Here is a 25,950-nt window from a genome sequence, read left to right on the forward strand (position 1 = left end):
CAATGAGAAACACAAAACAATAACATTAAAAAGAACACCAGTGATATATTTGTAATGTTACTTTGTAGTCTACTGAATTTGTTTATCGTAATTTCAACTACCAGCAGATATTTTACGCGATATCTGAAAGCATTGTTTATTACTGGGTATTTAGACCGCCGTTACAAAATACGTAGTTTGGCGTCAAACGATCATATTATCATCGTTTTCACTATCGTTGACTCGTCATTCTATTGTAAATTGTCTGTAACACCATAATAACTGCAAGGTCGTGACGAGTAGTGGGGACCAGTACACAATTGCACTTGATTTCAGTAAATAGCACTCAACAAACGTCGGAAAAACTATGAAATGTGAGGACGAATGTGTGTTACGTAAAAATTGGTAAACTCTTTTAGTGAACGAATTTTCGGTGTGTTTAATCAGCTGGTCCTAAGGCTGTTGAATAAAATGCCTTAAATCTTCTGTCATTTTGTAGTTAAGTACTCTATGATGCACACGGATTGATCATTATCGTTTTTGTGTGTATTAGTTTTGATTGTGTCGTTCAGTATGTATTACATAACAAGAAAAGTAGTTTTTAGTATAGTGCTTTTCATTTTTGGAATTGAAGGAAGTAAGTATTACATTTTTAAAATTATGATATGTTAAAAATTTGAATTTGAATCAACGCCGTTGCACACCTTGAGATCCACTTTTTTTATTCCATCCATACGTTTGTTCTACATACTGTAGAAAAGTATTTATTCATTGATGAAATGTTAAGACAAGTAGATTCTTCGGTGGTCTTCGATGCATACCAAACCAAAACAGTTATTGTTTCGGCTGGATATCAGACCCTCTTGAGTTATACGCCGTTTGCACTAAACTACGAAAGGTTTGGTTCTCATTACGATGATACCAGTGTTTCATCTACCCCTAATAGTACAGTGGATAAGGTTTTGAGGCATAACTAACTAACAAACATACGTGTAACTTTATATAAATCAAATATTAAGAGACAATCGTGTAACCAAAATAAGTATGAAGATTTCTATCGAAAATGTTCTAGAATTTATCAAAATCTATGCAGAAGTCATATTAGGTCATTATATGTAATTGGAGATTCTTTAACCAGCATTTACAGATTTAATAAACTTAAAAACCGTCTTCTCTTACGACATGAAGTAAGGATAGTAGTAGTTTCCTAAGGATAGTAAAATGACTTGACCTTGGGAATCAAGAAAGACGCAAAAATAAAAAAGGAAATGTATGTTTCTATTCATAAATGTATCTACATGATAAAAGAGTGTCTGATATTTTTTCATCTACAATAATAACTACATCAACACTGGACATTAAATTGATAATTAGCGTGATATTAATTGTTTTTTAATTGATCCGGTGATAAAATGTCCAAATGCTATTTAAATATTATCTAAATTACACTATACTACATTGAATAAGTAATATTGTTATAGATTTATGACCTAAGTCAATCGAAGCGTCGAAAAGGGAAGGCAATACAAAACATGAGTTTTACTGTGATTAAGCTGTATTAGTTTAAAAAGCAATACAGGCCTTTCATCAGTTGAAAGACTAGCAAACAATGTCTAAAGGATCACAGAAAAATCCAGAGCTTGTTGATAAATATGAATTAGGCGGGACTTGGTTACTTTTTTTACTTTGTTATAAACATTGAAGATAAAACTCTATAATTAAGTAAGATTTAGATTATTATTATAACGTAACAGGAAGTATTTCTGTTTAATAATTAATAAATTCTATCTTTTAGATGTATTTATTATGAGATGTTATTACAAAAATAATAGTCTTTTGTAATGTGTTATTTACTTTTATTGGTTGGTAAACATGTTATTTTGTCGCCATTTAGCACTTGTGTCGTGTTAATCGGACATTGATATTTTCCGTCTGGGCTTAAAACCCCATTGGCCTGAACTACTAAAAGAAGTAGAATGAACAGAAACACGGTCTCCAGCTGAAAGATCTTCATCTGAAAAGAAATATCATTTTATCACGTGTGTTTCATCTCGCATTGTTCGACATGGAACTTCGCGTAACAACATTTTGTATATTTTTATAGTTATCATATTATCCTTGTTTGTTTACCTTTTATGAGGTAAGTTTAAAAACTTACTTCATTTGATACAAAACAGGTTAAATAAAGGTCTCATACCTTTTTTTATGAGACAATGAAGCAAAATTTTAAGTGTCATTGCATAATTGTTTCATAATTTTCTTGTAGACTTCTCTGACATATGCCCATAATTCTTGGAATAATGATGGTTAAACATAGATTTCAGAGTCGCATACTTAAGCCACTAGGTTAAAAATACTTTTTGCCTGATAAATCTCTGCATTTTATCAGAATGTAAGCTTTGGTAAAGGTAAAATTCAAGACTGACGAAAATTCAAATATTATCACATGTATAATATTATATCAAATCATAATGATTATAGCAGTGCCGTTGTTAGAAGATTTATTATGGTACTATACTTTTTATTTCTATATATCTGCAACAAGTGAGTATGTTTGTTCTAAGTAGTCCCTTATATTGTTGAGTAAGGAGGTTATAAGTTATGCTAAAGTCAGTCAATAGTTATATTCGTTTAAAAAATGACATCAACACTTTGTATAAATAGATGAGACTAGATTATTAAGAGATTACATATTATTGTTGGTTGTTGTTATTTTAAATATTTTCTTTTAAGAATTCAATAAAAATATACTATACAGACAAAATTATTAATTTCGGCTTCGATAGGTAAATTCCATTTTATTACTAATTGTTACTTTTTTATGCCGTATTTTGGATATCGTACTTGCTATATTTTAAATTAATCTAATCTGAAAAGCTACTAAAGGCCTTCTTAATAGGACAGTTAACACTTTATATAGTATATAGATAGAGTTAGGAAATTGAATAGCTGTTTCTATAAATAAATAAATATTGACTTACATTGAAAGCTTAAGCACACGTGTTACCGAGAGAAAAATTCTTTGTATACTGTCATATATAACAAGACCAGTTTTGATTTCACACAAAATACACGACTCAAAACAGTCGTTTTCAAGAAATATTCGAATTGATACATATAATTAGATAACGCAACATATAAATTCTGCAGTATTTTTTGTATGACCTTATAAGATTTAAGTTTAATTAATTCTGAGATTAGACGCGATATTATATTGATATACAACGATTTATTCATTCGACTTATTTCCTCCGACATAACGGCTTTAGTACAGTAATTTTCTCAGCGAGCTTTACGCTCGTTGATGTTTAGTACTGAAATGTTGGAATATGTTAATTGTGTCGTTAGATTATTTTTCAACATATCCTGATAGTCCATGACACGTTATATGTTTTGGTTCTACATTGAATCATAAACGAAGCCGTATAGGGGAAAACTGTTGTTGAACTAAACCCATATAGATATGATGAAACATAGTATAATTTTTGTACATCTAAGCCATAATCTATCTTAAATAAAATGTATATTCAATAATGTAATTCTAATATCGTTTGTTAAAGTAAGCGCAAATTGTAATCAAGACGAGTCGGCTAGTTTTGTTCGATGGCCCGGAATGACGCCAGATCAAGCCATACCCGTTTTCATGTACGCTGCGAGTGGTGGCGAGGATTCTCTAACGGGTTAGTATTGACTTAGATTTTTGCTGCCATAAAGATACGAAACTAACTATTTTTTAATTTTAGTGTCAAGTGGGTTGTTTGAAGACTGTCCTCCCAAAAAATATTGTTTCACCTAATTGTGTGTTTATTTAGATTTTGATTATTTTGGAAATTCAACTCAGCCGTAATCAGAATCGTACATAAAGAGTTAGCCGGCTACTAAGCCTAAACTAGTACCATACTATCATTTGAAAGATGTTGCACCGTTCTCTATATTAGTGATATGTGTGACGAACAAATATGAGTACAGCCGTACCAATAATTAATAATCACACAAAATAAATATTTCCTAGTTAAAAACCATGCAAAAGATACTTATGTTTTTTACAGGAGCCTGTCTCAGGCGCTGTAGGGAATTAGAAGACTGCGCCTCTGTGGCGGTCACATATGCCAAGGGCAACTGTCAGGGCCTTGCCTATTCAGCGGTGACTAACATCCATGCAGACAATGATATCGCTTATTTTACTAAAGTTTGCCTAAAATGTATGTATTCCAACATTTTTGTAATATGTATATGTCAATTTCTATATAGTATTTAGCTCGTATGACCTTGTGGCGGCAGCCACTGTTCTAACAATATCCACGTTTTTAACATAGGTTCTCTTCGTTTTGCTTAGACCAAAGAATTAAATAAAGTTACTTATTTTGATTTGTTTACGTGTTTTACGTACAGTCGGAGGAACTATTTTTTTTCTTTTTCAATTGGCAGTACCCCTAGGATGTGGAAAGAAATGGTGGTCTATGGAGAGTACCCCTGGCTATTCATTAAATTCTGAAGGAACAAATATCAAAGTGCTTCCAAACATTACCGTAAATGATTGCTATAATGCTCTTTTCTCGTCAAATGAAAGAAAGTATAGGTTCGTATATATATGCATTTTTATACAAATATAAAAAAACTGTCACCGTGACTACGCACGCTGTAAAGCACGCGAGACGTCGGAAAAATTTAAATTAAAACTATGTAAATAATTATAAGTTTATAATAATAATACATAGCTTCAATCCGTTTAAAAGTGTTTTCTTAATATAAACAAAATTGTTTTTATTAGTTAACCCACAAACCCAAAAAAATCTGAAATAAGGAAAAAAAAACTGTTTTTTTTTCTTCAGATTTTAATTTTTAAAATCTGTCATTGTACATTTTGAAGTGTTTGTACTTATTGGTGTGGGTCAAACTGAGTTTCAATAAGACAACGTGCCTTTATTTCAAAGTTTTCTTCCGTAGTATCTTTGTGGCTCTGATCTCTAAGTTTTTAAGTTTAAGAGTGTCAAATATTGCAGGTCAGCGCAATGGATTGAGCCAAATAGTCCTTTAGACACGTTTGTTGTGTCAATGAAGGCGACAGGAGACTGCATCTTGAACGGAGAAAATAAATTTACCGAACCCGAGTCGTACCGGGTGTCGAATTACTATACATTTTATATAGAAAATGATTGTGAACATGATTGTAAGTATCATTTGACCCAGCCATTGTATCAATAAATTATTACCACGATGGAAAAGTAGAACGACTGGCCCCTGATGGCAAATAATTTCTTGTTGTTACGGTACTTTCCAAAACCTACGGTATCATTACAGCATAATTTGACTTTACCAAATGACAGAGTTCATTTATAACCGCTAGTATTATTTTTCTATCCATCCCTACGTCCTTGATAGGTGATTTATATTTGGGGAATGTAATCATTTTTATTAAAAAAAAATAACAGTAATTTCATCAAAAACGCTAATTTGCTACTTATAGATCTAAAGAAAATCGACAGATGTTCCTATGAGGAGTATAATAACCAGACACTTAAGCGAGTTGATTTAAGCCTTCACGATACGACAAAGGAAGAGGTAAAGTCATATTAAGATTTTTTTTTCATGTCAGGCATTAAAAATGCTGGTTTTATATTTATGATATACGTAGAGTACCTATCTTGAACTTTTACTTTAAGTAGAATGTAATAAACACAGTATCTATGTATCTGGCAATGCTCACATAGAATTTATAATAGAAGCACTTAAAGAATAACAAGTACTGGATATTGTAGACTTTAATAAACCTGTTATCGATAAAATCGTACAGGTTTTAAATGTAGAAACCTAATACCGGCAAATATATTATGAAAGTGCGATGAGAATTAGGTCCATTGCATGCGTGCATTCAACTGTTTCTACTCATAATCTATACTTCTAAATAATCATTGTAATCAACTGAAATATTAATGAAACAGTTCTTTTAATTTGCTTTTAAGATAAAATAATTTTTAATCGTGATTTCACTAATCTTACAAAACACAATTTATAAAATTTCTTGGAAAGTTGTTTCTCTGAAAATTTTAGTCTACTTCAAAAAACCCCAAGAAGATTTAGAATTCTGCCATGCTTTAAAGAATACTTTTGTATGTTGTATTAATAATGTTGATATTGAACCTCAGTTTTATTTTAGTGCAAATCAGCATGTGAGAACGAAGACCGTTTTATATGTCGTGGGTTTACATGGACGTCTAGACAGAGCCGCGGTCTCTGTGATCTGCACAGTGAGGATCTCATTTCTACAGGTTCTTGGCTCTCCAGACGTGTATCAGAAGCTACTTACTATAGGCGGGTTATTTGTCTAAACAGTAAGTGTTTATAAAATTACATTTTCTTCTGAATTGCTGAAGTCTATATTTTTCTAACAACCCAAAACGTATCACGATGTTGGCAGTGACACATATTTCGCAGGCAAATATGGCACATGGCAAAAAATGATCTCAATCTTGAATTAAACTTTTATATTTTCTAAAGCTATTGATATAAATAAAATATAAAGTTACAATTCTCTTTTATGAATACAAACTCTTGTTTCTATAAAAACTTTGATGTGTAACGAAAATGTACTTTCATTGGTTCAGATGAACAAATTTAATAATTTGTAAGTAATTTATAATTTTCTATTTTAACGTAATATATTTAACAAGGCAAATAAATAAACAAAAATTACAGTATCTGTGGATTGTGAAGAATCTAATATGATTGTGACATACCGTCCACGTGGTAACTTCCGGGGGCGCATGTACGTACCAGGACATGGTGAAAAGTGCAGTGCTCGAGCTATTGCGGGTATTGTGAAGTTATCATTACCTTTCTATGGCGATTGTGATGTCAACTTTGCTTACGGCATTTCTAAAGGACCCAATGGAGTCGTAAATAGGTATTGATATTTAAACTTAAGGCAACACACATATCTATTCTCACTATAATTATTTGTATACCTAATCTAGCCATAAATACTGAAATAAAGTAAAAACATGTTTTACTATTGCAAATAACACTTTTACAGTGTATTAGTTTAATACATATATATATATATATATAAAACAATTTAAAATTTAAAAAAGCTGATTCGAAGTGGTCTCCATTGGCTGCAATACATTCATTTATACGTTGAAGCTCTCTTTCTTTTCTATGTTTCGGTTTTACCACCCTATTCTTTTTTGAAATACCAGTTAAGAAATGACTAGTACGTACTCTTGTAGGCTACAAGTCCTAAGTCGTCTTGTAAATTGCGCGACATGGTTCTAGGTGTTATCTTCATCTCCCGAGATAAAATCTTTTGCTTTTGGACAGGATTTGTTCAAAGTCTTTCCCTTACTGCTTTGACTACATTTTTCAGACGTGGACGTCCAGATATTTTTGTGTCACAAACAGAGGAGGTCTCGTTGTACCTATTAATAAGTACACATTGGTACACATTGGTATTAGTGAAATATTTTGACTAATACTAATCGTATGGAGAGTTTTAAAAATTGCTCCATACCTTCTTTGTGTAATGCAATCACAGCGATTCAGTTCTCTTTATCACCACACTTCATTTTAATATCGCAAAATATTGTAGAATGTATTGGCGCCAAAATGAGAAACCTCATAAACAATTATATAACAATGACATTCTAAATTCAAATCTAATATTTTGTTAATTTTCAATTGTAGAGTATTTATGAATTATGGCCGGACTAAGTATATAAATAGTATCTAATAAATAAAAGTTCTTGTGTCTTCTTACGTGAAAGGAAAATAATATTTTTTGTCATATTTAGGACAATGGCGTATGTTATGTTGATGATCCAGAACAATCCAATCATTCAGACTGCAGGTGACAGATGGGTGAGAGTTGGGTGCTCACCCGGGGCGGCGTCGCGTGGATATACCAAAGTTGATGCTACAGTGTCTGTTCGTGATGCCAGGTACATTTTAGGTTTTATCACTCAGAAGGACCTAATTACTCACAATATCTGTAACTACACTTGTTATATGGGTTATTTAACAACCTAGAATATTATGGACTCAAAAACAAAACGTTACAAAGGAATGTTCCATAGCTAAGAATTTTTAAATGAGAATGACGTTATGTCCCAAATTGAGACCTATTTATGCGACGCTCCTTAGCAAATCAAGGTTATATGTATTGTGTGCATTCAAAATGTATTGCGACGCGTCACTGTTATTATGTGATATTTAAGGTAGAGATTTCTTATCTCTATTCTGTGCAAATTTATTGTAATTTATGGCAGTAAGCTATACGTATAAGTATATAACGTTCGTGGTCACCGTGACCACGCACGCTGAAAAGCACCCGAAACGTCGGAAAAAAATTAAAATGTAGAATTATGTACAAAATTATAAGTTTTTAATAATATATATAATAATAAGCTTTAATCCGTTCAAAAAGTGTTTTTCTTAATAAGTATACCTTTTAACTATTGCTTATATTAGTACTGTAATGTTCTGTGGAGATATTACAGTAGGATATAGTGTTTTTGCGAACAAATAATTTAAATGGTAGATTCTTCTATAATGCATTTCTAGTCAAGGGATAAATTAAAGTAGCAAGATCAAAGTATATACAATATATTTAAATTTTAAATTTGATGTGAATGATTTACAGCAGGCCGTCACTAGTAAGCGAGACTAGTTCTGAAAACGGCGCAAGCGCAGTGTACGGTCTAGGCGCGGCTCCGCTAAGTATGTACATAGTGCGAACTAGCGCTGACAGCGGACTTAGTGCTGTCTCTTTAGGAGAATCACTTGAATTAAGGATAGAAACCACAGGTATGATTACTATGTATAGTATAATTACTCGTGAACGTTTGTTGGTGTGTAGCCGCGTCGTAGATTGATTGACTATTTCTCACTTTGCAGATGATACAGAGATAGAAGCCTATCACTTGGTTGCATCATCTAGACTTGGTGATAGTTCTGTTTTGCTACTTGATAGTAGAGGATGCCCTACTGGACAGGTATGTGAAAAAACAGATATTTTTTACGGGTAGAGCGGTACTATTTCTGTTTGAAAGAACCTATACCATGCTATGGCAAATCCCTTAGTTTACGGGTTAGATTGTTTTCAGGTAGACTTTCCAGCGTTCACAAGAACATTTGAAGGCACCACCCAGCGGCTGTCAGCGAAATTCAAAGCATTTCGGTTTCCGAACTCACATGTCATCAGATTTTCCATCATGGTGCGGTTCTGTGAACTTAAATGCGCACGGGTAAATATTTTAAGTGTTACAAAAAATCCGTACAATAAGTCTTTTTTTATTTGTAACATACTTTTTATCATAAAGAGTGTGTGAGTGTATAAATTGTGAATTTGTGAGTTGTGCACGGAATAGCGAAAGCGATATTTTAGTGACGTTGTCGTGCCTTTGTCAATTTTTATACAGTCAAATCTATTATAACGATATCGAAGAGACTACTCATATTTGGTCGTAAAAACGGACCTTTGATTTGAAACAGCCTATATTTTCGTATGAATATTATCATAAAGTTTTGAGTAAATTTTTTTACTGAAAAAACTTGTATACGTATTTTGTGTATGCAAGTGTTTATGTTTACAGGTGAATTGTGGAAAGCTTCAACAGTACCGGAGCTCTCGCCACATTAACAGCTCATACGAGTATGATGATAGCGTGGTTGCTGCTGCCATTACTCAAGAGGTATTATAATTAAAGTAGTAAGAGGGTTTTATGTTTGTGTTTTGTGATCAGGTCTCTTTAAATAACCAGTTTTATTAACACAATAGAAAATCTTAACTGAAACTATAAACAACATCAGAGATATTTTGCTTTTTCAGAGCCAATAAAAATAAACTCCACACGAAATTCTTTTTTGGATATGTCCTACGTGTATAATATATTTTTTTTACTTTAAGAAAGCTTGGGCGCCCAACGTAGTGGCACAGGGTGGTACAGTCATGTGTCCGGGTGGTGATGGGCGGATGCCTCTCGAGCTGGAAATGGTGGTGGGCTCTAAAAATATCCTGTCTACTGATACCCTTGTTAGAGCTGATCATCGATCTTCTTCACGTAAGTTTGTTTCCTACCATACTTTAGAATTATATAATTTCAATGAATAGATGGTAAAAACTTAAATATCGGATATTTTTATATCTTCAGCTGAAGAAAGCCAAGTTAGTGACAGTGCAGTGGTTTGCGTCCATGAACTACTGCTGGTTGCGTTGGGCTTGGCGTGGCTCGCTGTACAAGTCCTGCTTTTGCTGGGATGTTGCGTCCTTGTCAAGAGGTAATAATTTTAAACAACATTTTGCAAATAAATGAATACAAATCTGATTACAGACACATTTTTTCCTTAAGCTATTTGTGGAATAAAATATGACATTTAAATGTCAGAGATTAGTTTTTTTAGTTGTATTAAAATGTGTTTTACATATTACATTTTTTTCAATAAAGAAGCAGCATTCAAACAATTTTTTTTACTGGGGAAAAATTTTATATTCGTTTTTCCAGAGTATGAGTTGTAAGAGGTTAATCTGAGCATTCACACCTGGACATAAGTGTCCTGGCATGTTAGAGATTCAAGCAAAAACCTGTAGCCCTACCAGTTTAACAAAGTGTTAAACGTTAATGTCTGTCTTAGTATCTGTATGAAAAATCTTAGAGCCTGGTGCTGTCAGCCGTCATGGTGGTTTCGCATAGAACTAAGGTGTTGTACAAATATTATAGCTTTAAACACTTTATACACAAAATATGATAAGAACATTTATTATCCTTACAATAATCCTTAATGATTTCGTTTTTTAGGTATAGAAATTTAGCAGAAATGAGTATGCAGAAAGATTACCATTCGTTCGACAATATTGGCTTCGAGACCTCATCCACGCATCGTAGAGTTCATTGGCCAGATCAACACATAGACGTCCTTCATACATAGTAAAAACCAAAGAGTACTAATAATGTTTTATTTTTATGCGAATAAAGCTTTATTCTACGTGGGCCGGTACTTGTAAGGCAGCTTATGGCGCGATAACCACCAGAACTTTCAAATTTAGAAGATATTAGGCAGATAACGAAACATATTCATAGAGTTTATACATAAAGTAAAAATACTACTATTAAATAAAATATAGGTAGGTATTTTAATTATAATATACACATATATTTGGTTTAGATAATAAGAATTGAATATGTATACCAAATACTTGTTTATTTTATTTCGTAATATTTTCGTTTAATGAAGTAGGTTGACTGATGTATTAATTAGAATAAAAATTGTGTTTAAATGTATTGTTTCTTGACCTATAACTAGTTATATTTAGAATAACTAAGTGAAAATAGTGTTGTCTTTTGTTAAAATAGCTTATACACATTAAGAAAAACACTTTTGAACAGATTAAAGCTATGTATTATTATTAAAACTTATAGTTATTTACATAATTCTAAATTTTACATTTTTTCCGACGTTTCGCGTACTTTTCAGTGTGCGTGGTCACGGTGACTGAAGACGAAAAGTGTTAAATGTCTAAAGTATCACAGCTGCACATTTTTAAATAAAATTTAGAATTATATAAATAACTATAAGTTTTAATAATAATACATAGCTTTAATCCGTTCAAATAGTGCTTTTCTTAAGTGAAAATACTGATTATTTCATTTGAAGTTTTCAAAATTCAACTCACCCGGCAAACGTTGTTTGGCATTATATATTCGCAAACTGGGTACTGATAAATCCGTATAAGTAAAAGGTTACAGATATGTATATTTTTTAATTTCAAATCACAATGTACAAAAATTTACTAAAATACAATTAATAATCTTTATCAAATAGTGGTTTAGCATTATTTACGACCTGTTATTAGACCTACCGAATATACCTTTATAAAAAAAACGGTCAAGCCACGAGAATACTAAATGTAATATACATGTATTATAACGTTATTTTTATACCCATTACAGATTTATTCTAAATAAATATTTCTGTAACTATCCGAAAGTTAATAAAATCGTAATCTCGTATAGGCTACATACGTTAAGTATTTTACTCTGTGGTATTTTCGGCCGGAGCGTATAGCACGGGTGGAGCGGGAGCTGGCGAGGGAGCGATGGGGGGTTGGCGAGCTCCACCGCGAGCAGATTGTCTTACGCTTTGTCTATTCGATGCTGCGTTGTAATGGTAACCTTCGAATTTGTCACCACCTGTCCCAGTTCCAGTCTGAGTGGGATATGTAGCTGTACCCATGTACATTACCTGCAATTAATTACGAAATTGTTTTTTCTCGCTATAAAAATTGTTTCAAATATTAAAATAATTTCTATGTATAAATTGCACGAATAGTATGTATTAAAAAAAATCTTTTTTATCTGCTAAAGTTTCTTCACTCTCGTTTATGATTTACGATCAACCTTAACCTTAAAAAAGTTGATTCAATTTCATATTGATTCTAGTTGATTTTAGCGTTAATTAATAATCTACAATTATTATGATGACGACTTTGCAAAATTAGCCTTTTTGAACACATAATATAAAATTGGATAAATTTAAAAATATGATATACTTGTGGTTTATATCCATCTGGGCCAGCTTCGTACTCCACTAGTTGAGTTCTGCCATCGGGTAAGAGCACGTGATATGATCCAGACGCCCGGTCATCTTTTCGTTTCTCCGAGTGTCCGAAGTCTAAAGAGACGGCGTTGTCTTGCACGTCATAAGTAAACTCATAATTTACTGGCAGCTAAAATGCAAACTATAATTATTTTAATTGTTTTTGCTAGGCAATATAACATACAATGCGCGCTAACCAATTTTAAAGACATTTATAATGTTTATCGTTTTCGGATAAATTTTACCTTAAAATTGATTAACGCTCATTCTAATTCATCTCATTCTTATTCAATCATTAATTATAATATTATAAACAATATTAATGTTTATTTACTGTTGGTTCCGATACTGGTTTTTTGCCCCCTCCTCCATTTGGTTTGGGTGGTAAGTATTCTTGTGCCGATGTTAAATAGCATACGAGCCAGGTTAAAATAATCTGGAAAGAAATAAAAATACATGTACTTAGTGTCATTTATATTTCGTAAAACAGTAAATTTATGTTTTAAAATATAATTATCTATTTTTAAATATATACATTTTTTTTGTAATAAAAATTTGCCGAAAAACTTACGTAACGGATCTTCCACATTTTAGAAAAAAAACCTTTTTCACTGTCTGCTGCAAGATTCACCGGATTTATGGAATATTCAAATAATACTCGCGCTATTTAAATGAAGGGTTTTACAATGCTGCGGTCTAAAAACGTCACACTGTTATTTTTTCATTAATGTTTCTCACGATTCCTTCCAATTTCGAAATAATTAATATCTACGGCTGCAACGAGTAAACAAAGCCAAAACCATTCAGGTACGATAAAAATTGTGAAAAGCAAGAAGAGAAAGGAACAATTTTCATTGGCAAAGAATTTTGATTCCGTTGCTGCATGACGTGTTCGATAGTATTAACCGATGGGTTTAAATGTGTGATCCTTAAATTGAATTTTTTATGGAATATAAAACGTAACGATATATACCTAATAACCAAAGTATCCACATATATGTATGTATGTATGATTTTTTCTAACCTAACATTAGTATGTTTATAGCATACCTAGCACTATGCTATTCTGTGAAATTAAATAATCGCGTTGAACAGAAATAATGGATAAAAGCGTAGCGATGTTATGAATGTGGGTTGGAAAAAGATAATTAAAGCAAGCAAGCAAGCTATTTGATATTTATAATAACTAAAGGAGTTTTATGGAAGGAAATCAGATTTTAAACTGAAATTTCACTAAAAATTCAAAATAGATATCTATAAATTTATTAATTTTCTTGCCGTTATTTTAATGGCTACTGTTAACATCCAACGTCTAGTTTTCAATATAATACTACGCATTAACCAATTGACAAGCGAAAAATATTTGAAATATGAATTATCATTATAATATATTTTTCTTGTTTTCTCAGGCTGAATAATGAATAATTATGGGTTCTCATTTTGTTTACCAAAGTCGGATATAATGATCGATTTGTCATAGTTCAAACTTGACAAGTCGACTAAATACTACATTTCGAATCAGTGTCAAGAGTCAAGATCATGAGATGACACTGACTGTAAAAACATGCCTTACTAAGACTCAAGATAGCGGTTTCTGGTTTACAAATTTTAAAACCATATTTTGATTAGATAATTTGGTGATAATAATTCATTTCTTGAATTAATGTAAAATAGCATAAAATGAACTCATTATTGCGAAATTGTGTAAGACCCTCATGTCGCGCTTTTTCAATAACATCAGTAAAACACTGTAATGTTCCTCCTAAACGAGCTCCGAAAAAATATTTTGGGCCAGTCACATGGAAATCAATGGGAGTGACGGCACTTGTTGCGGGAGGATTAACCAGTTTCATGCTTTATGTTAGAAAAGAAAAACAAGAAGCCTTAGATCGTGAAAGAAAACGGCAGCTAGGCAAAGCCAAAATAGGCGGTTCCTTCGAACTGGTCGATTCCGAGGTAAGCATACTTAATCACGATTGAGGAAAACGTGCTATATAAACTATTATATTTCCAAATACTTTTATAGTTATGACCTATTGCATAATATTTGCATCAACAAACTATGTTTTACTTTCAGGGAAAAACAGTAAAAAGCACAGACTTATTAGGGAAATGGTTGTTGATATATTTTGGATTTACACACTGTCCTGATATTTGCCCAGATGAGTTAGAAAAGCTTGCAGAAGTTGTTGACAGACATGGTATGGATTTTATAATGTATTGAAAAGTTTACTTAATAGCTATTGCTATTGCTGAAGTAGATTTTGAATTGAAAAAAAATTACTTAAATGTTGCAGATAAAACACCATCATCTCCACCTTTACAACCCTTGTTCATTTCTGTTGATCCTCAGAGGGACACCCCAGAGATTGTTGGAAAGTAAGTTACTTCCAATTTAGTACTCTGCTTAAGAAAATAACAATGAATAAAAGAGCACTGAATTATTACCCACACAAAATAATGATTTTATTTTCAGATATTGCAAGGAGTTTACACCACGTCTACTGGGTCTGACAGGCACAAAGGACCAAGTACAACAGGCCTGCCGGTCTTACAGAGTTTATTTCAGTGCAGGACCACAAGACGATGATAATGATTATATTGTAAGTCATAAATCATAGGTAAATACTGAATTAGAGATAAAATTCAGAATACCATACCGGGGCTTGAGATAGACCCATTTTCATAGATTTCATTGATGATGATAATTTAAAGACAAGAAGTATATATTCTTTGCTGTATTTCACTGAGTACTGAATTTGTACCCTCCCTGGACACAGTAAAAGATTTAATTCTTAATCCCCAAAATTTTGTTTCATTACAACTGTGAATTTCTGTAACCAAGTTGTACCAACCAATAAGTTATATAACCAACCAATAAGTTGAGGCTAAATTTTCTTTTTCAGGTTGACCACACTATTATAATATACCTTGTAGATCCTAATGGTGAATTTGTTGATTATTATGGCCAAAACAGAAATGCAAAAGACATTCATGACTCTATGTTAGTAAATATTCAGAAGTATGAAGCAGCAAAGAATTCCTGGTTTTGAAGCACAAAGATTAATTTGCATTTAAGTGTGTTGAAATAGAAATAGGCATATATTTTTAAACATTAAATTATTGAAAAAACAAGTGTATTTATATTTATAACAATTTATTTGTAAGCAATATGATACACAATTTTAATTATTTAAATAAAAAATTTTCAACAACAATAAAAATTAATACAGAATAAAATAATATTGTATACAAAAAAAATCTTCAGTATAGTTTTTCTTGTACTAAGCCTGGATCAATGTGATACAGTTTAACAATTGTCCTTCTAGAAGCTGAGGTGCATACTCTTCTTTTATAACAATTAATTCAGTTTTCCCATTACTGTCCTCTTGTAGAACAAGTTCTTCTGACACTTCCAAAGGTACCTCTGTTATTTGCAAGTTCATGTCTTCATTTATATCTTCAGCCGTTTCTAATGTTTTTGCTTTCACAGATTTCCTAACCTTTTCATTGATTTTGCTGTCGTGTTTTTTTAGATGATTTGTCAACGATACTTTCTTTTTAAACAGCGATCCACAAATATTGCATACAAAGGGTTTTTCATCTAAAAATTAAATTGAGTAAGTGATATTTTTTTAAGCCTTAATCAACATAAAATGAAATGAAGGTAAATGTAAATTTAAAAATATCATGAATGCTTTGTTTAGGCTAAGATTTTCCAGAATATGGAATTCCAGGATTATGGATAAAAGCAGTAGTCATAATAATTGCTAAACCAGGAAAACCACCACACAAATCAATCACCTATCTCCTTACTTCCTTCATGACCTAGTTATTCAAAAGATTCTCAATAAATAAACTCTAGCCAATGTTAGAAGATAAAAACCTTATACCCAACCATCAATTTGGATTTAGACAAAAGCATTCGACTATAGGTCAAGTTCATAGGTAACATTATACAGCAAGCTCTTGAAGAGAGAAGAGCTTGTACAAGTTTAGATTCTAAATGTTGTATAAACTTTTGACAAAGTCTAGCACAAAGCCCTTATTTATAATTTGGATAAGTATTTACTAACATACAGTTATTACCGGCACATAAATTCCATATGCTAATACGGCTAATTAACCGGTTATGACACTAGATGCCAAATTGCGTTGGAAAGAACACGTAAATAAGAATTGAGATGAATTAGAAATAAGATACAAATACATGTACTGGCTAATAGGAAGGCAATCGCCCCTGTCAATACATAACAAATTGTTTCTTTATAAACAAGTGCTAATTCCTATGTATACGTAGTTGGTCCCAAAGTTCTGTCACTGGCACATTATTTTAAAATTTCGTATTCTATTTTTGAATGTTTGTCTATTGTTTTAAAACAAAAAAAAACACAAACACATTTCGTAATTTTCACGATTAAGTGGACAAAGAAAACCGAATAGCCTTTATTGCGTTGCACCGCTGTCGGCACTCGCCGAATACCATTTTCAAGTTGCTCAAAAATTTGAATATGACGCTTAGTTTTGTGTATCGTACGATTGATAGGTACAATCCAGTGTCGAGGACAAGAAAATAACTGGCTGGCCACGCTCCGCAAGAACAGTGGCAACTTTCCTAGTGGGAGTGCCATGCTGTTGCTTTCGGGCTTCAGCCAATCGGGCAGGCACGACCGGGGCAGTACCACTGTCTCACAGAAAACCGGCGTGAAGTGATGCAATAGGTTCATCTTATTGTACTCGCGTTTCGTGCGGTGAGTGAGACTCCCGGAGCCCATCATTTCCCCCCCCCCCCAGAATATGAAGATGCAGTTTAAACAGAGATTACCCCAGGGGGGTACTACACGTTTCCGCTGTGGAGAATCCCCCTCTGAGCGTCCATCATCGGAACAATCAGTATTCGGTGGTGGATGCACAGGCTGCCCTTCGTATTCTGGGGTGGGCAAAAACTGCTCGAAAAACTATAGGTTTCGATCTCGGGGCAAACGGAAGAATTTACCGAAGGCATCCCCTTCCACGCTCTCAGTGGACTTTACCAATGTTAGGGGGCTCAACTCTAATCTTAACGCGGTTCACTTTCACCTCGAAACTGCGAAGCCGGCCTTATTCTTCCTTACTGAGACTCAGATATCCTTCCCGGCTGATACTTCCTACCTCTCCTACCCGGGGTACAAATTGGAACATTCATTTGTGCCGCGGGCGGGAGTTTGCGTGTACGTCAGAGAGGATATCTGTTCTCGTCGCCTCGGGTCGCTTGAAGGAAGGGACCTATCTAGCCTCTGGCTGCGCGTAGACTGCGATGACCATCCGCGATTCTACGCATGCCTGTATAGGTCCCATAGCGGAAATACCGAAACTGAGCGACTCATTGAGCACATCCAAATGGCTACAGATTCCCTGCTCGAAGGGGTTCCTACCGCTGAAATCGTGATACTTGGCGATTTTAACGCTCACCATGCCGATTGGCTCGGTTCGGAAACCACCGATCACGCGGGAAGATCCTTTCACGACTTTGCTTTAGCTTACGACCTGTCACAAATTACGCGACACGATTACGCGACACGATTACGCGAATACCAGATGTGGATGGTCATAAACCCTCTTTGTTGGACCTTCTGCTGACCTCACATCCGGAGACCTATCAAGTCTCTGTTGACCCGCCATTGGGTTCATCAGATCATTGTGTGGTCCGGAGTACTGTGCCTACTACGCGCCCTCCTCGGCCCCGTTTTTCGGGTTGTCGTCGTATTTGGCACTATCGGTCAGCAGATTGGGATGGGATGCGGTCTTTCTTTGCGTCCTACCCTTGGGGGCCTATGTGCTTTTCGTCGGAAGCTCCAGATTCCGTCGCTGCCTTTGTCGCCGAAGTGGTTCTGCAGGGCATGGAACTTTTTATTCCATTCTCTGCGGTGCCGATCGGTGGCAAGTCACAGCCCTGGTTTAAGCGTTCTTGCAAGGCGGCATCGCGTCGAAAGCGAGAATGCTTTAATGCATGGGCGGAAGCGGCGATATCTCGTGATGCCAATACCAGCGAACATAAAAAAGCATATAACTCAGCCTCCAGGTCCTTCAAACGGGAAATCGCTAAGGCAAAGTCAGAGCACATCGCCAGATTTGGCGAGAGATTGGCCCAACTCCCTTCTGGGACCCGAGCCTTCTGGTCTCTCGCCAAAGCTGTACAAGGGAATTTTGGCAGCCATCGATACCACCGCTGCACAGAGAGGATGACTCGCTCGCCCACACTGCGAAGGAGAAGGCCGACCTCTTGGGCTGTCTCTTCGCGTCCAACTCGACTTTGGATGACCGGGGGAGATCACCACCGTCGATTTCGCGGTGTGATAACTCAATGCCGGAAATCACATTCCGGCAACGTGCTGTTCGCAGAGCACTATCTTCCTTGGACATTCATAAGTCGAGCGGGCCGGATGGTATCCCTCCAATTGTGCTGCGTACATGTGCTCCTGAGTTGGCAGGTATTTCTCGGGCAGTTGTCGATGAGTACCGGAACAAACTTGTGTCTGAAGTCGAAACTCTTTTACGTGGAGTCTCGGACTGGGGTAGACTAAACCTAGTCCAATTTAACCCCAAGAAGACACAAGTTTGCGCGTTTTCCACGAAAAAAATACCCTTTGTCGCTACTCCTCTTTTCGAAAACACTCTTCTTGAAGCCACAGCCAGCATCGGAATACTTGGCGTTGACATATCGAACGACGTTCAGTTTCGCGGTCATTTGGAGGGAAAGGCTAAATTAGCCTCCAAAAAGCTTGGTGTGCTCAGCAAGGCGAGACGGTACTTCACTCCGGGCCACCGCTTGCAACTCTATAAAGCGCAAATACGGCCCCACATGGAATACTGTTCTCACCTCTGGGCGGGGGCTCCCCAGTACCAGCTCCTTCCACTTGACCGTATCCAACGAAGAGCGGTTCGAATCGTCGATGACCAATTCCTCTCCGAGCGGCTCGATCCTTTGGCGTTGCGTAGAGATGTGGGGTCACTCTGCATCTTCTACCGCATTTACCATGGAGAGTGTTCAGAGGAGTTGTTCGGATTAATACCTGCAGCTGAGTTTCAGCATCGGACGTCGAAGCAAAATACAAAATTCCACCCGTATCACCTCGACGTCCGACGTTCCACGACTGAGCGTTTCTCAAGGCAATTTTTGCCGCGTACCACCGCTATGTGGAACCAGCTGCCCACTGAAGTATTTCCGAACCAATTCGACTTAGGGTCCTTCAAGAAAAGAGCGTACAAATTCTTAAAAGGCCGGCAACGCACTCGCGAGCCCTCTGGCATTGAGAGTGTCCATACGCGGCGGTATCACTTAACATCAGGTGAGCCTCCTGCCCGTTTGCCCCCTATTTTATAAAAAAAAAAAACACCAGCATTAGTCAAAGCTATCAATGCGCGGATAGCAGGAAATTCTGTCCGAAAACAGAAGTTGATGGCTTTGCAGATGGGTGTCAGTAGAAAAACAGTAAAAAAGGTTTTAAATGAAGATCTTGGTAAACGACGAAAAGTGTGGGCACGTACTTAATGCTCGTCTAAAATCAATAAGGCTTAAGAGATCGCGGTTGTTGTTTAAGCGAAACGCGAAAAACCGACACCGTGATATCCTCTTTACGGACGAAGAAATTTTCGATATTGATGAGAAGTACAATAAACAGAATAATAGAGTGTACGCTAGGAGTTCTGAAGAAGCTGGAAATAACGTTACTAGTGTGCAACATGGACATTATCCATCATCAGTAATGGTCTGGTTGCGAGTGTCCTGTTACGGTCCAACTGAGGCTCATTTTTGCGAAAAGGGGGTCAAAACCAGTACAAGAGTATACCAAGAGTCGGTTTTGGATCGGCTTGTCATAGACCTGCCCAGCACGCTATTTGCGGGACATCACTTCGTGTTCCAGCAGGAATCAGCGCCTGCACACAAAGCCAAGACCACTCAAGCCTGGTTTGAGCCTCAAAACATCGACTTAATTAGACATGAGGATTGTCCTTCCTCCAGTCCGGCCCTTGGACTATAAATTTTGGCAGGTCTTAGAGAGGAAGGTCTGTGATAAACCTTATAAAAATTGTAGTCTGAAGTCATCTTTAAAAAAGCAGTCATTGAAATCGACATGAATATAGTGCATACTGCTATAGACAACTAGCCGTGGCGCTTAGGGGCCTTTTAATACAGGTATAAGGGAGGTCATTCCGAATAATTTTAATCTGTATGCTATTTCTATTCCTTAATTAATGTACTATAGATTAATATATCACTCATTAAAAACTGATCAGTACTTTTGTTTTTATCATTATTTCCATTTATGACAGAACTTTGGTACGGACTACGTACATATGACACTGAGCTTTGGCTATGTAAAGAGTAACTTAGAAGTAATACGCCGCTTCAGAACAAAGTGCTTCGGAACATGGTCAATACACCGTTATATTATGAAGTATCCACAAGGATCTAAATGTGGATACAGTCCTTAATACGGGGAAACGGTTTGCCGAAGCTCACTTATACGGGCTACATTAAGCCGGGTATCCACTGTGTTCGCTAACCTCTTGCGCTCCGCGCACTTGCAACAGCTCCGCGTAGTGGATACGTTTGCAAACGTGGAGCGTGAACGGTGCGCGCTCCGCGCTCAGCGCTCCAATAGGTGGCGGTAAATTGGGCGAACACAATGGGGAGCTCAGTCTGTTCGTGGACGCGAGCATGCGTGTTTCTATGCAGATACGCGTTACCGCCTCCATCAGAGCGGTTACGGGACGCGCTCCCGTAGCTCCCGAGCGCAAGAGGTTCGCGAACATAGTGGATACCCGGCTTAACAATGTGAATGCTGGGGCAAGCCAACAAGATACAATGGACGCCTAAATCATTGGATATGTAGAATATAGCCTAGAATGTAATCTATATAAAGGAGTGCCTCTTTTGTGTAGTTACAAAATTAAACATTTTCTTTAACGAAATGATAACGTAAATGAAGTAGGGATAAAAATTGTAATGAAATAAGAATTATTTATCTGTTACATTTGTTTTGTTGAAATTGTATACCTGTATGTATCTTGGAGTGGTCCTTTAAACGTGAAGCACTAAGGAATCTTTTAGGGCATGCTGGACACGCGTGGGATCTCTCTCCCGTGTGCAAGCGCATGTGGTTTGATAAAGATTGACGTAGAAACCTGTAACAAAATGTATAAAACTTTAACTAACTTAAACTAGATCGACCGGTCCCTGAACCCTTTTAGGCAAATTTCTAATAGAGAGCTAATCGTAACAGAAGTGCAAAAAGAAGACTTATATATATTAGAGACTTATGTACTTAGAAATATGTCTGCTCCATATCCCAGTGGAGAAAGAAAATACTCACTTCTTCCCACAAACAGTACAGGCGAAATGTTTCTCCTTCGAGTGAGTGCTCATGTGCGAGCTTAGAGATGATGTTGATTTGAAATGTCGTGGGCACAACTCGCAGGAGTAGGGTTTTTCACCTGCAGAATAATTATAGAATACATAAATATCATCCACGGCCTAAGGACGTAACACTAAATTCGTTTTATTTAGAATAGGTTGAAGGACCGCGCCGACTCCCGACAGAGCCTGCGTGCGAAAACTATGAAGCGCCTCTTTATACGAATTTTCATGTTTCAACGCATTTTCTATTTGTTAATTTTGATAGAAATTGTTATCGCCCTTATTGTCTTGGCGCTTGTGTCCGCCGCACTCTCTGTACACAAGGGCGGCGCGGCCCTGGGTTGAAATCACAACTATTTATAAGACACGTGACACGAGCGAAACGGAAAAATAATTCGCAAGCTTTTCGGTTAAAATGTTTATAAGTAAACGGCTAGAAATAAATAGACTTTTCTATTATTGTTATTTCTGTACATAACATAAACCACAAAGGTAGAGCAGACTATATTGAAGAACATGAATACTGTCAAACAAGATTGCCAAGAATCAAATTAAATACTTTACTACTCATAATTTTGCATATTTAGATAACTGAAGGAATAATAAAAAATATACCAGTATGTGACCGCATGTGTACAGTGAAGTTAGAGTTTTGACGAAATGTCTTCCCACACACGGAACAAACGTACGGCTTTTCCCCCGTGTGCGTGAGTACGTGAGATTTGCGCGTCGACTCGTGACGGAATCTGAAATATTTTCCAAAAATATATCTGCCTTAGAGCCAAAAACCAATATGTGTATTTAGTTTAATTGATAAAGGTTCGATTTTTAAACAAACATGCGATCGCCAATGTATTATTGTTATAAATTGACAATGGTCTTAAAATAAGGTATAATTATTTAACGTTAAATCATAAAATATTTACCTTTTATCGCATACCGGACACGCGTATGGTTTCTGATCGGAGTGAGTTAGTTTATGCGAGTTGAGGAGACGCATTGAGGGAAAGCCTTTGCCACAAACATCACATGTACATGGACGCAAGCCTGTATGTCGCATCATGTGCGCTTTCAGGAGGTAGTTATTTGAATACCTTGAAAGAAATTATTATCATTTTTAACAGTGTTGGACGAACACGTGCAGAGGTGCACGTACGAATCACGGCTGTGTACCATTAGACTTTCCATTCTATGTGCGCAATTAACACTCGTTTGTAACATCGCGAGGAAAACGGAATGCCTTAGAGCCAAAAATCAATGTCGATTATCAAAGAGAAGGCTTGAAGAACTGAAGGCTTGCCCACTAAAAAAATGATCAAAATATTATTTAATGACACTAACATAAAGGGTATAAATTTTGTGTCAAATCTAATACGTTTTTGACATACAAGAGTCACACTTAGCGATTAAGTCCCGACTCTGAATCTTAACCTAAAGTCTAAGGGCTTAATAAATATTACTGGATAAATATATGGATTGTAAGTTGACGGGTTGAAATTTTGCTTATGTCCACTAAATATTAAAAAATATATTCTATAAGACATAAAAATACCTTTTATCACACAAGTTGCACTCATATGGCGTTTCTCTTAATTCCCCGGTGTGCACGCGTTCGTGTCTCCTTAATGCACAGAGCTCCGCAAACTGTTTTTCGCACCATTCACACGCAAACTGTTTCGTCTTATAGTGACGACGTATATGACGACGAAAACTTACGCGATCTTAAATAAAATATTAATTGAATTTCGAACGATAAATTATATGTGACGACAGACTACAATACCAGATACAATAGGAACATACCAAAAAATTCTTTTGAACATGCAGAGCATCTCCATTTATCATTGGCTGTGATATGCAGAGCAGAATGTACTCTCAAATCATGCTCAGAGGAAAATTTTTCGTTGCATTGTTTGCAACCTATTAAATTATTGTCTTCCGAACTGTGTATTTTCATATGTGATTTCAAATTAATCGCGCTGATAAATTTCTGAAAAAAAAGAAATTGTGATAAATTTCTGGAAAAAAAATTAATAACAAAAATTTAAAAAATAATACTGATAATATGATTCTATTATGATACTCCTCTACTCTCCTCTCTCCCTCTACTTATGACACTCCTTACTGTTTATGATAGTCCTTAGCACAAAAGGACCTACAGATTTTTAAATATCTACAAATTCTTATGGTTCCTAAAGTTCTTAACTGGTTTCAAAATGCTTGTAAATTAAAAAGTGCAATACCTTGTCACAAACTTTACAAGAATGAAAGTTTTTTGAAACTCTGTCTTGATTATGTTGCTGTTTTGTCTTCACTGAAATTATATTAACACAAAATTAATTTATATGTACAATACAAGATTTAATCTGATAGAAACACTTACCTGCTTTTTGAATTTTTGATCTGGAAAATAAATCATATCATTTAATAAATGTCCCACCAATTAATAACGTGAAAATAAAATCTATGGAAATAAATTAGTTACATACCTATTTCTGACAACCCTTTTGGGAGATTTCTCATCTTCAAAAACATTATCATCTAAGAACTCTATGCCTGTAAGCATAAATTTAAAATTCTTACTAATTCCAATTATGATTATTTCTTAACTATAGATAATTGTTGCAGTCTTTTTTTTATTGAGGCCCTATAACTAATAAATATGATGTTAGTTAAGCAATAAGCTTAAAATTTTATTATTATAAAATCTATTATATTACTGCTCTTAGTGATTTAAAAAAATCACACATCTAGAATACAGTACCAAATTAAAACATTTTTATTGTTTGTTTTAAATTATAAATGTTTGTCATAATAATCAAAAGTTAAAGTTGAAAAAAAACTTCAAGTGTTGTTGTAAAAATAACAAAAATAGGTAATCTACTAACTTTCAATTATTTTCTATGATACCATACCATATAATACTTCAGCATTCATATTTAACATATTATGCACTTTTAGTCCATTATTTTCCATTAGTGTTGTTTTAGAATCAATTTCCTTATTCTCTTCTAGTACACTAAAACAATGTATGTAATTTCAAATGATTCATATGCTCAAATTTCAGGAACATTTTATTCCTGCATTGCATAGTTGAAAAGAAATCAATGTTACCTGTTATCCTCAACTTTAACCGCAATTGTCTCTTTACTAGTTATGTCTCTATACAGAATTAATGACTTCTGACATTTCTTCTTAAACTTATAACAAAAAATAATGTTGTTACAACATTCAGAGCAGACATTAAACAAAATTGCTTCTTCGACTGGTATCTGTAATTTATTAATCAATTATAGTATATATGCTTTATTTATGTATGAAACAATTATATTCAGAAATAGTAGCTACAACACAAATAAATTAACCAACATAATCAGAATAATTCAATGTGTGAACCCTACATGATGTTAAGGTAGACCTTTGAAAGATACACACAGGTTGGCTTAGAGGGGATCTTATAAAACAAAGCAGGTAATAATAATAAATATATACCGATATAGGAAATATTAAACATACATCGACAGAGGCTATAGATGTCAGCATATCGCCAAGGTTTAACTCGTCTTCATATGAATTAAGGCTGAAAAACTTTTCATCGTAGCCTGCACAAATACGACAAGTAACATAATTTTTCATAAAGGATTCGCTATTTTTTATCGATGCTTCTACAATAATCTGACTACTTGGTTTCATGTTTCTATTAACAAGATTCACTTAATACTATCAAAGATGAAATTTTTACTACAAATTAACGTAATACTTTATTCACTATTTAATTTTAAAACATATAAATTTAAATATAGTTTGATTAAATTTAAGTAACATAATTTATATCTTGTTTGCAGTTTTTCTAGTTTGTTTGGCTATTTGACGTAGTCAGCTGTCAGCATTAGCTGTCATTGTCAGGACATGTGTCAACCCTCAACACTGTTAACCACAAACTATAAAATAAGACGAGTACATTGTGTGCTACATTATAA

General features: G+C 34.9%; 4 protein-coding genes across 5 annotated transcripts; 2 read left to right on the forward strand and 2 right to left on the reverse strand.

The window, feature by feature from the left end:
* The first annotated feature begins 276 nt into the window (after positions 1 to 276).
* LOC123720644 lies at positions 277 to 11,281 on the forward strand. The gene is made up of 16 exons (XM_045677344.1): positions 277 to 616; positions 3,540 to 3,659; positions 4,029 to 4,181; positions 4,408 to 4,558; positions 4,983 to 5,149; positions 5,447 to 5,541; positions 6,137 to 6,311; positions 6,676 to 6,883; positions 7,770 to 7,916; positions 8,618 to 8,781; positions 8,872 to 8,969; positions 9,081 to 9,221; positions 9,570 to 9,668; positions 9,884 to 10,037; positions 10,128 to 10,254; positions 10,773 to 11,281. Exons 1-16 carry the CDS (start codon positions 553 to 555, stop codon positions 10,900 to 10,902), a joined length of 2,193 nt encoding a protein of 730 aa, XP_045533300.1. The 5' UTR covers positions 277 to 552; the 3' UTR covers positions 10,903 to 11,281.
* Positions 11,282 to 11,800: 519 nt separating this feature from the next.
* LOC123720331 (pro-resilin-like) lies at positions 11,801 to 13,620 on the reverse strand. The gene is made up of 5 exons (XM_045676889.1): positions 13,544 to 13,620; positions 13,142 to 13,266; positions 12,905 to 13,006; positions 12,524 to 12,700; positions 11,801 to 12,216 (listed from the first exon to the last, which is right to left on the reverse strand). Exons 2-5 carry the CDS (start codon positions 13,157 to 13,159, stop codon positions 12,007 to 12,009), a joined length of 507 nt encoding a protein of 168 aa, XP_045532845.1. The 5' UTR covers positions 13,160 to 13,266; positions 13,544 to 13,620; the 3' UTR covers positions 11,801 to 12,006.
* A 486-nt stretch (positions 13,621 to 14,106) lies between these two features.
* On the forward strand, positions 14,107 to 15,711 carry LOC123720723 (protein SCO1 homolog, mitochondrial). Its single transcript, XM_045677454.1, has 5 exons — positions 14,107 to 14,526; positions 14,648 to 14,771; positions 14,868 to 14,949; positions 15,047 to 15,173; positions 15,477 to 15,711. Exons 1-5 carry the CDS (start codon positions 14,251 to 14,253, stop codon positions 15,621 to 15,623), a joined length of 756 nt encoding a protein of 251 aa, XP_045533410.1. The 5' UTR covers positions 14,107 to 14,250; the 3' UTR covers positions 15,624 to 15,711.
* A 14-nt stretch (positions 15,712 to 15,725) lies between these two features.
* LOC123720718 (gastrula zinc finger protein XlCGF57.1-like) lies at positions 15,726 to 25,816 on the reverse strand. 2 transcript variants are annotated; one of them, XM_045677448.1, is made up of 13 exons: positions 25,487 to 25,816; positions 25,085 to 25,242; positions 24,886 to 24,989; positions 24,460 to 24,526; positions 24,354 to 24,373; positions 24,214 to 24,284; positions 23,774 to 23,960; positions 23,523 to 23,691; positions 22,897 to 23,064; positions 22,586 to 22,716; positions 21,927 to 22,047; positions 21,611 to 21,738; positions 15,726 to 16,174 (listed from the first exon to the last, which is right to left on the reverse strand). In XM_045677448.1, exons 1-13 carry the CDS (start codon positions 25,661 to 25,663, stop codon positions 15,855 to 15,857), a joined length of 1,821 nt encoding a protein of 606 aa, XP_045533404.1. In that variant the 5' UTR covers positions 25,664 to 25,816; the 3' UTR covers positions 15,726 to 15,854. The 2 variants fall into 2 exon arrangements, with proteins under 2 accessions (XP_045533404.1, XP_045533403.1); XM_045677447.1 differs by having other exon boundaries at positions 25,463 to 25,816.
* Positions 25,817 to 25,950: the final 134 nt, after the last annotated feature.

Source organism: Pieris brassicae, chromosome 2, assembly GCF_905147105.1.
Source record: "Pieris brassicae chromosome 2, ilPieBrab1.1, whole genome shotgun sequence".
In the NCBI taxonomy this organism is placed as follows: domain Eukaryota; kingdom Metazoa; phylum Arthropoda; class Insecta; order Lepidoptera; family Pieridae; genus Pieris; species Pieris brassicae.

Excerpts from the sequence above, each read along its gene's own strand:
- LOC123720723 (XM_045677454.1), top strand. The coding sequence starts at position 14,251 with ATGAACTCATTATTGCGAAATTGTGTAAGACCCTCATGTCGCGCTTTT. Across the intron at positions 14,772-14,867 it reads AGAAGTTGTTGACAGACATG|ATAAAACACCATCATCTCCA; the intron begins GTATGGATTTTA and ends TAAATGTTGCAG. Across the intron at positions 14,950-15,046 it reads ACCCCAGAGATTGTTGGAAA|ATATTGCAAGGAGTTTACAC; the intron begins GTAAGTTACTTC and ends TTTTATTTTCAG.
- LOC123720644 (XM_045677344.1), top strand. The coding sequence starts at position 553 with ATGTATTACATAACAAGAAAAGTAGTTTTTAGTATAGTGCTTTTCATT. Across the intron at positions 617-3,539 it reads CATTTTTGGAATTGAAGGAA|TAAGCGCAAATTGTAATCAA; the intron begins GTAAGTATTACA and ends CGTTTGTTAAAG. Across the intron at positions 6,884-7,769 it reads CCCAATGGAGTCGTAAATAG|GACAATGGCGTATGTTATGT; the intron begins GTATTGATATTT and ends TGTCATATTTAG.
- LOC123720331 (XM_045676889.1), bottom strand. Across the intron at positions 12,701-12,904 it reads AACCAGTATCGGAACCAACA|CTGCCAGTAAATTATGAGTT; the intron begins GTAAATAAACAT and ends TTTGCATTTTAG. Across the intron at positions 12,217-12,523 it reads CAGATGGATATAAACCACAA|GTAATGTACATGGGTACAGC; the intron begins GTATATCATATT and ends AATTAATTGCAG.
- LOC123720718 (XM_045677447.1), bottom strand. The coding sequence starts at position 25,663 with ATGAAACCAAGTAGTCAGATTATTGTAGAAGCATCGATAAAAAATAGC. Across the intron at positions 25,243-25,462 it reads GTTTAATATTTCCTATATCG|ATACCAGTCGAAGAAGCAAT; the intron begins GTATATATTTAT and ends AATAAATTACAG. Across the intron at positions 22,717-22,896 it reads TGTCCGGTATGCGATAAAAG|ATTCCGTCACGAGTCGACGC; the intron begins GTAAATATTTTA and ends AAAATATTTCAG.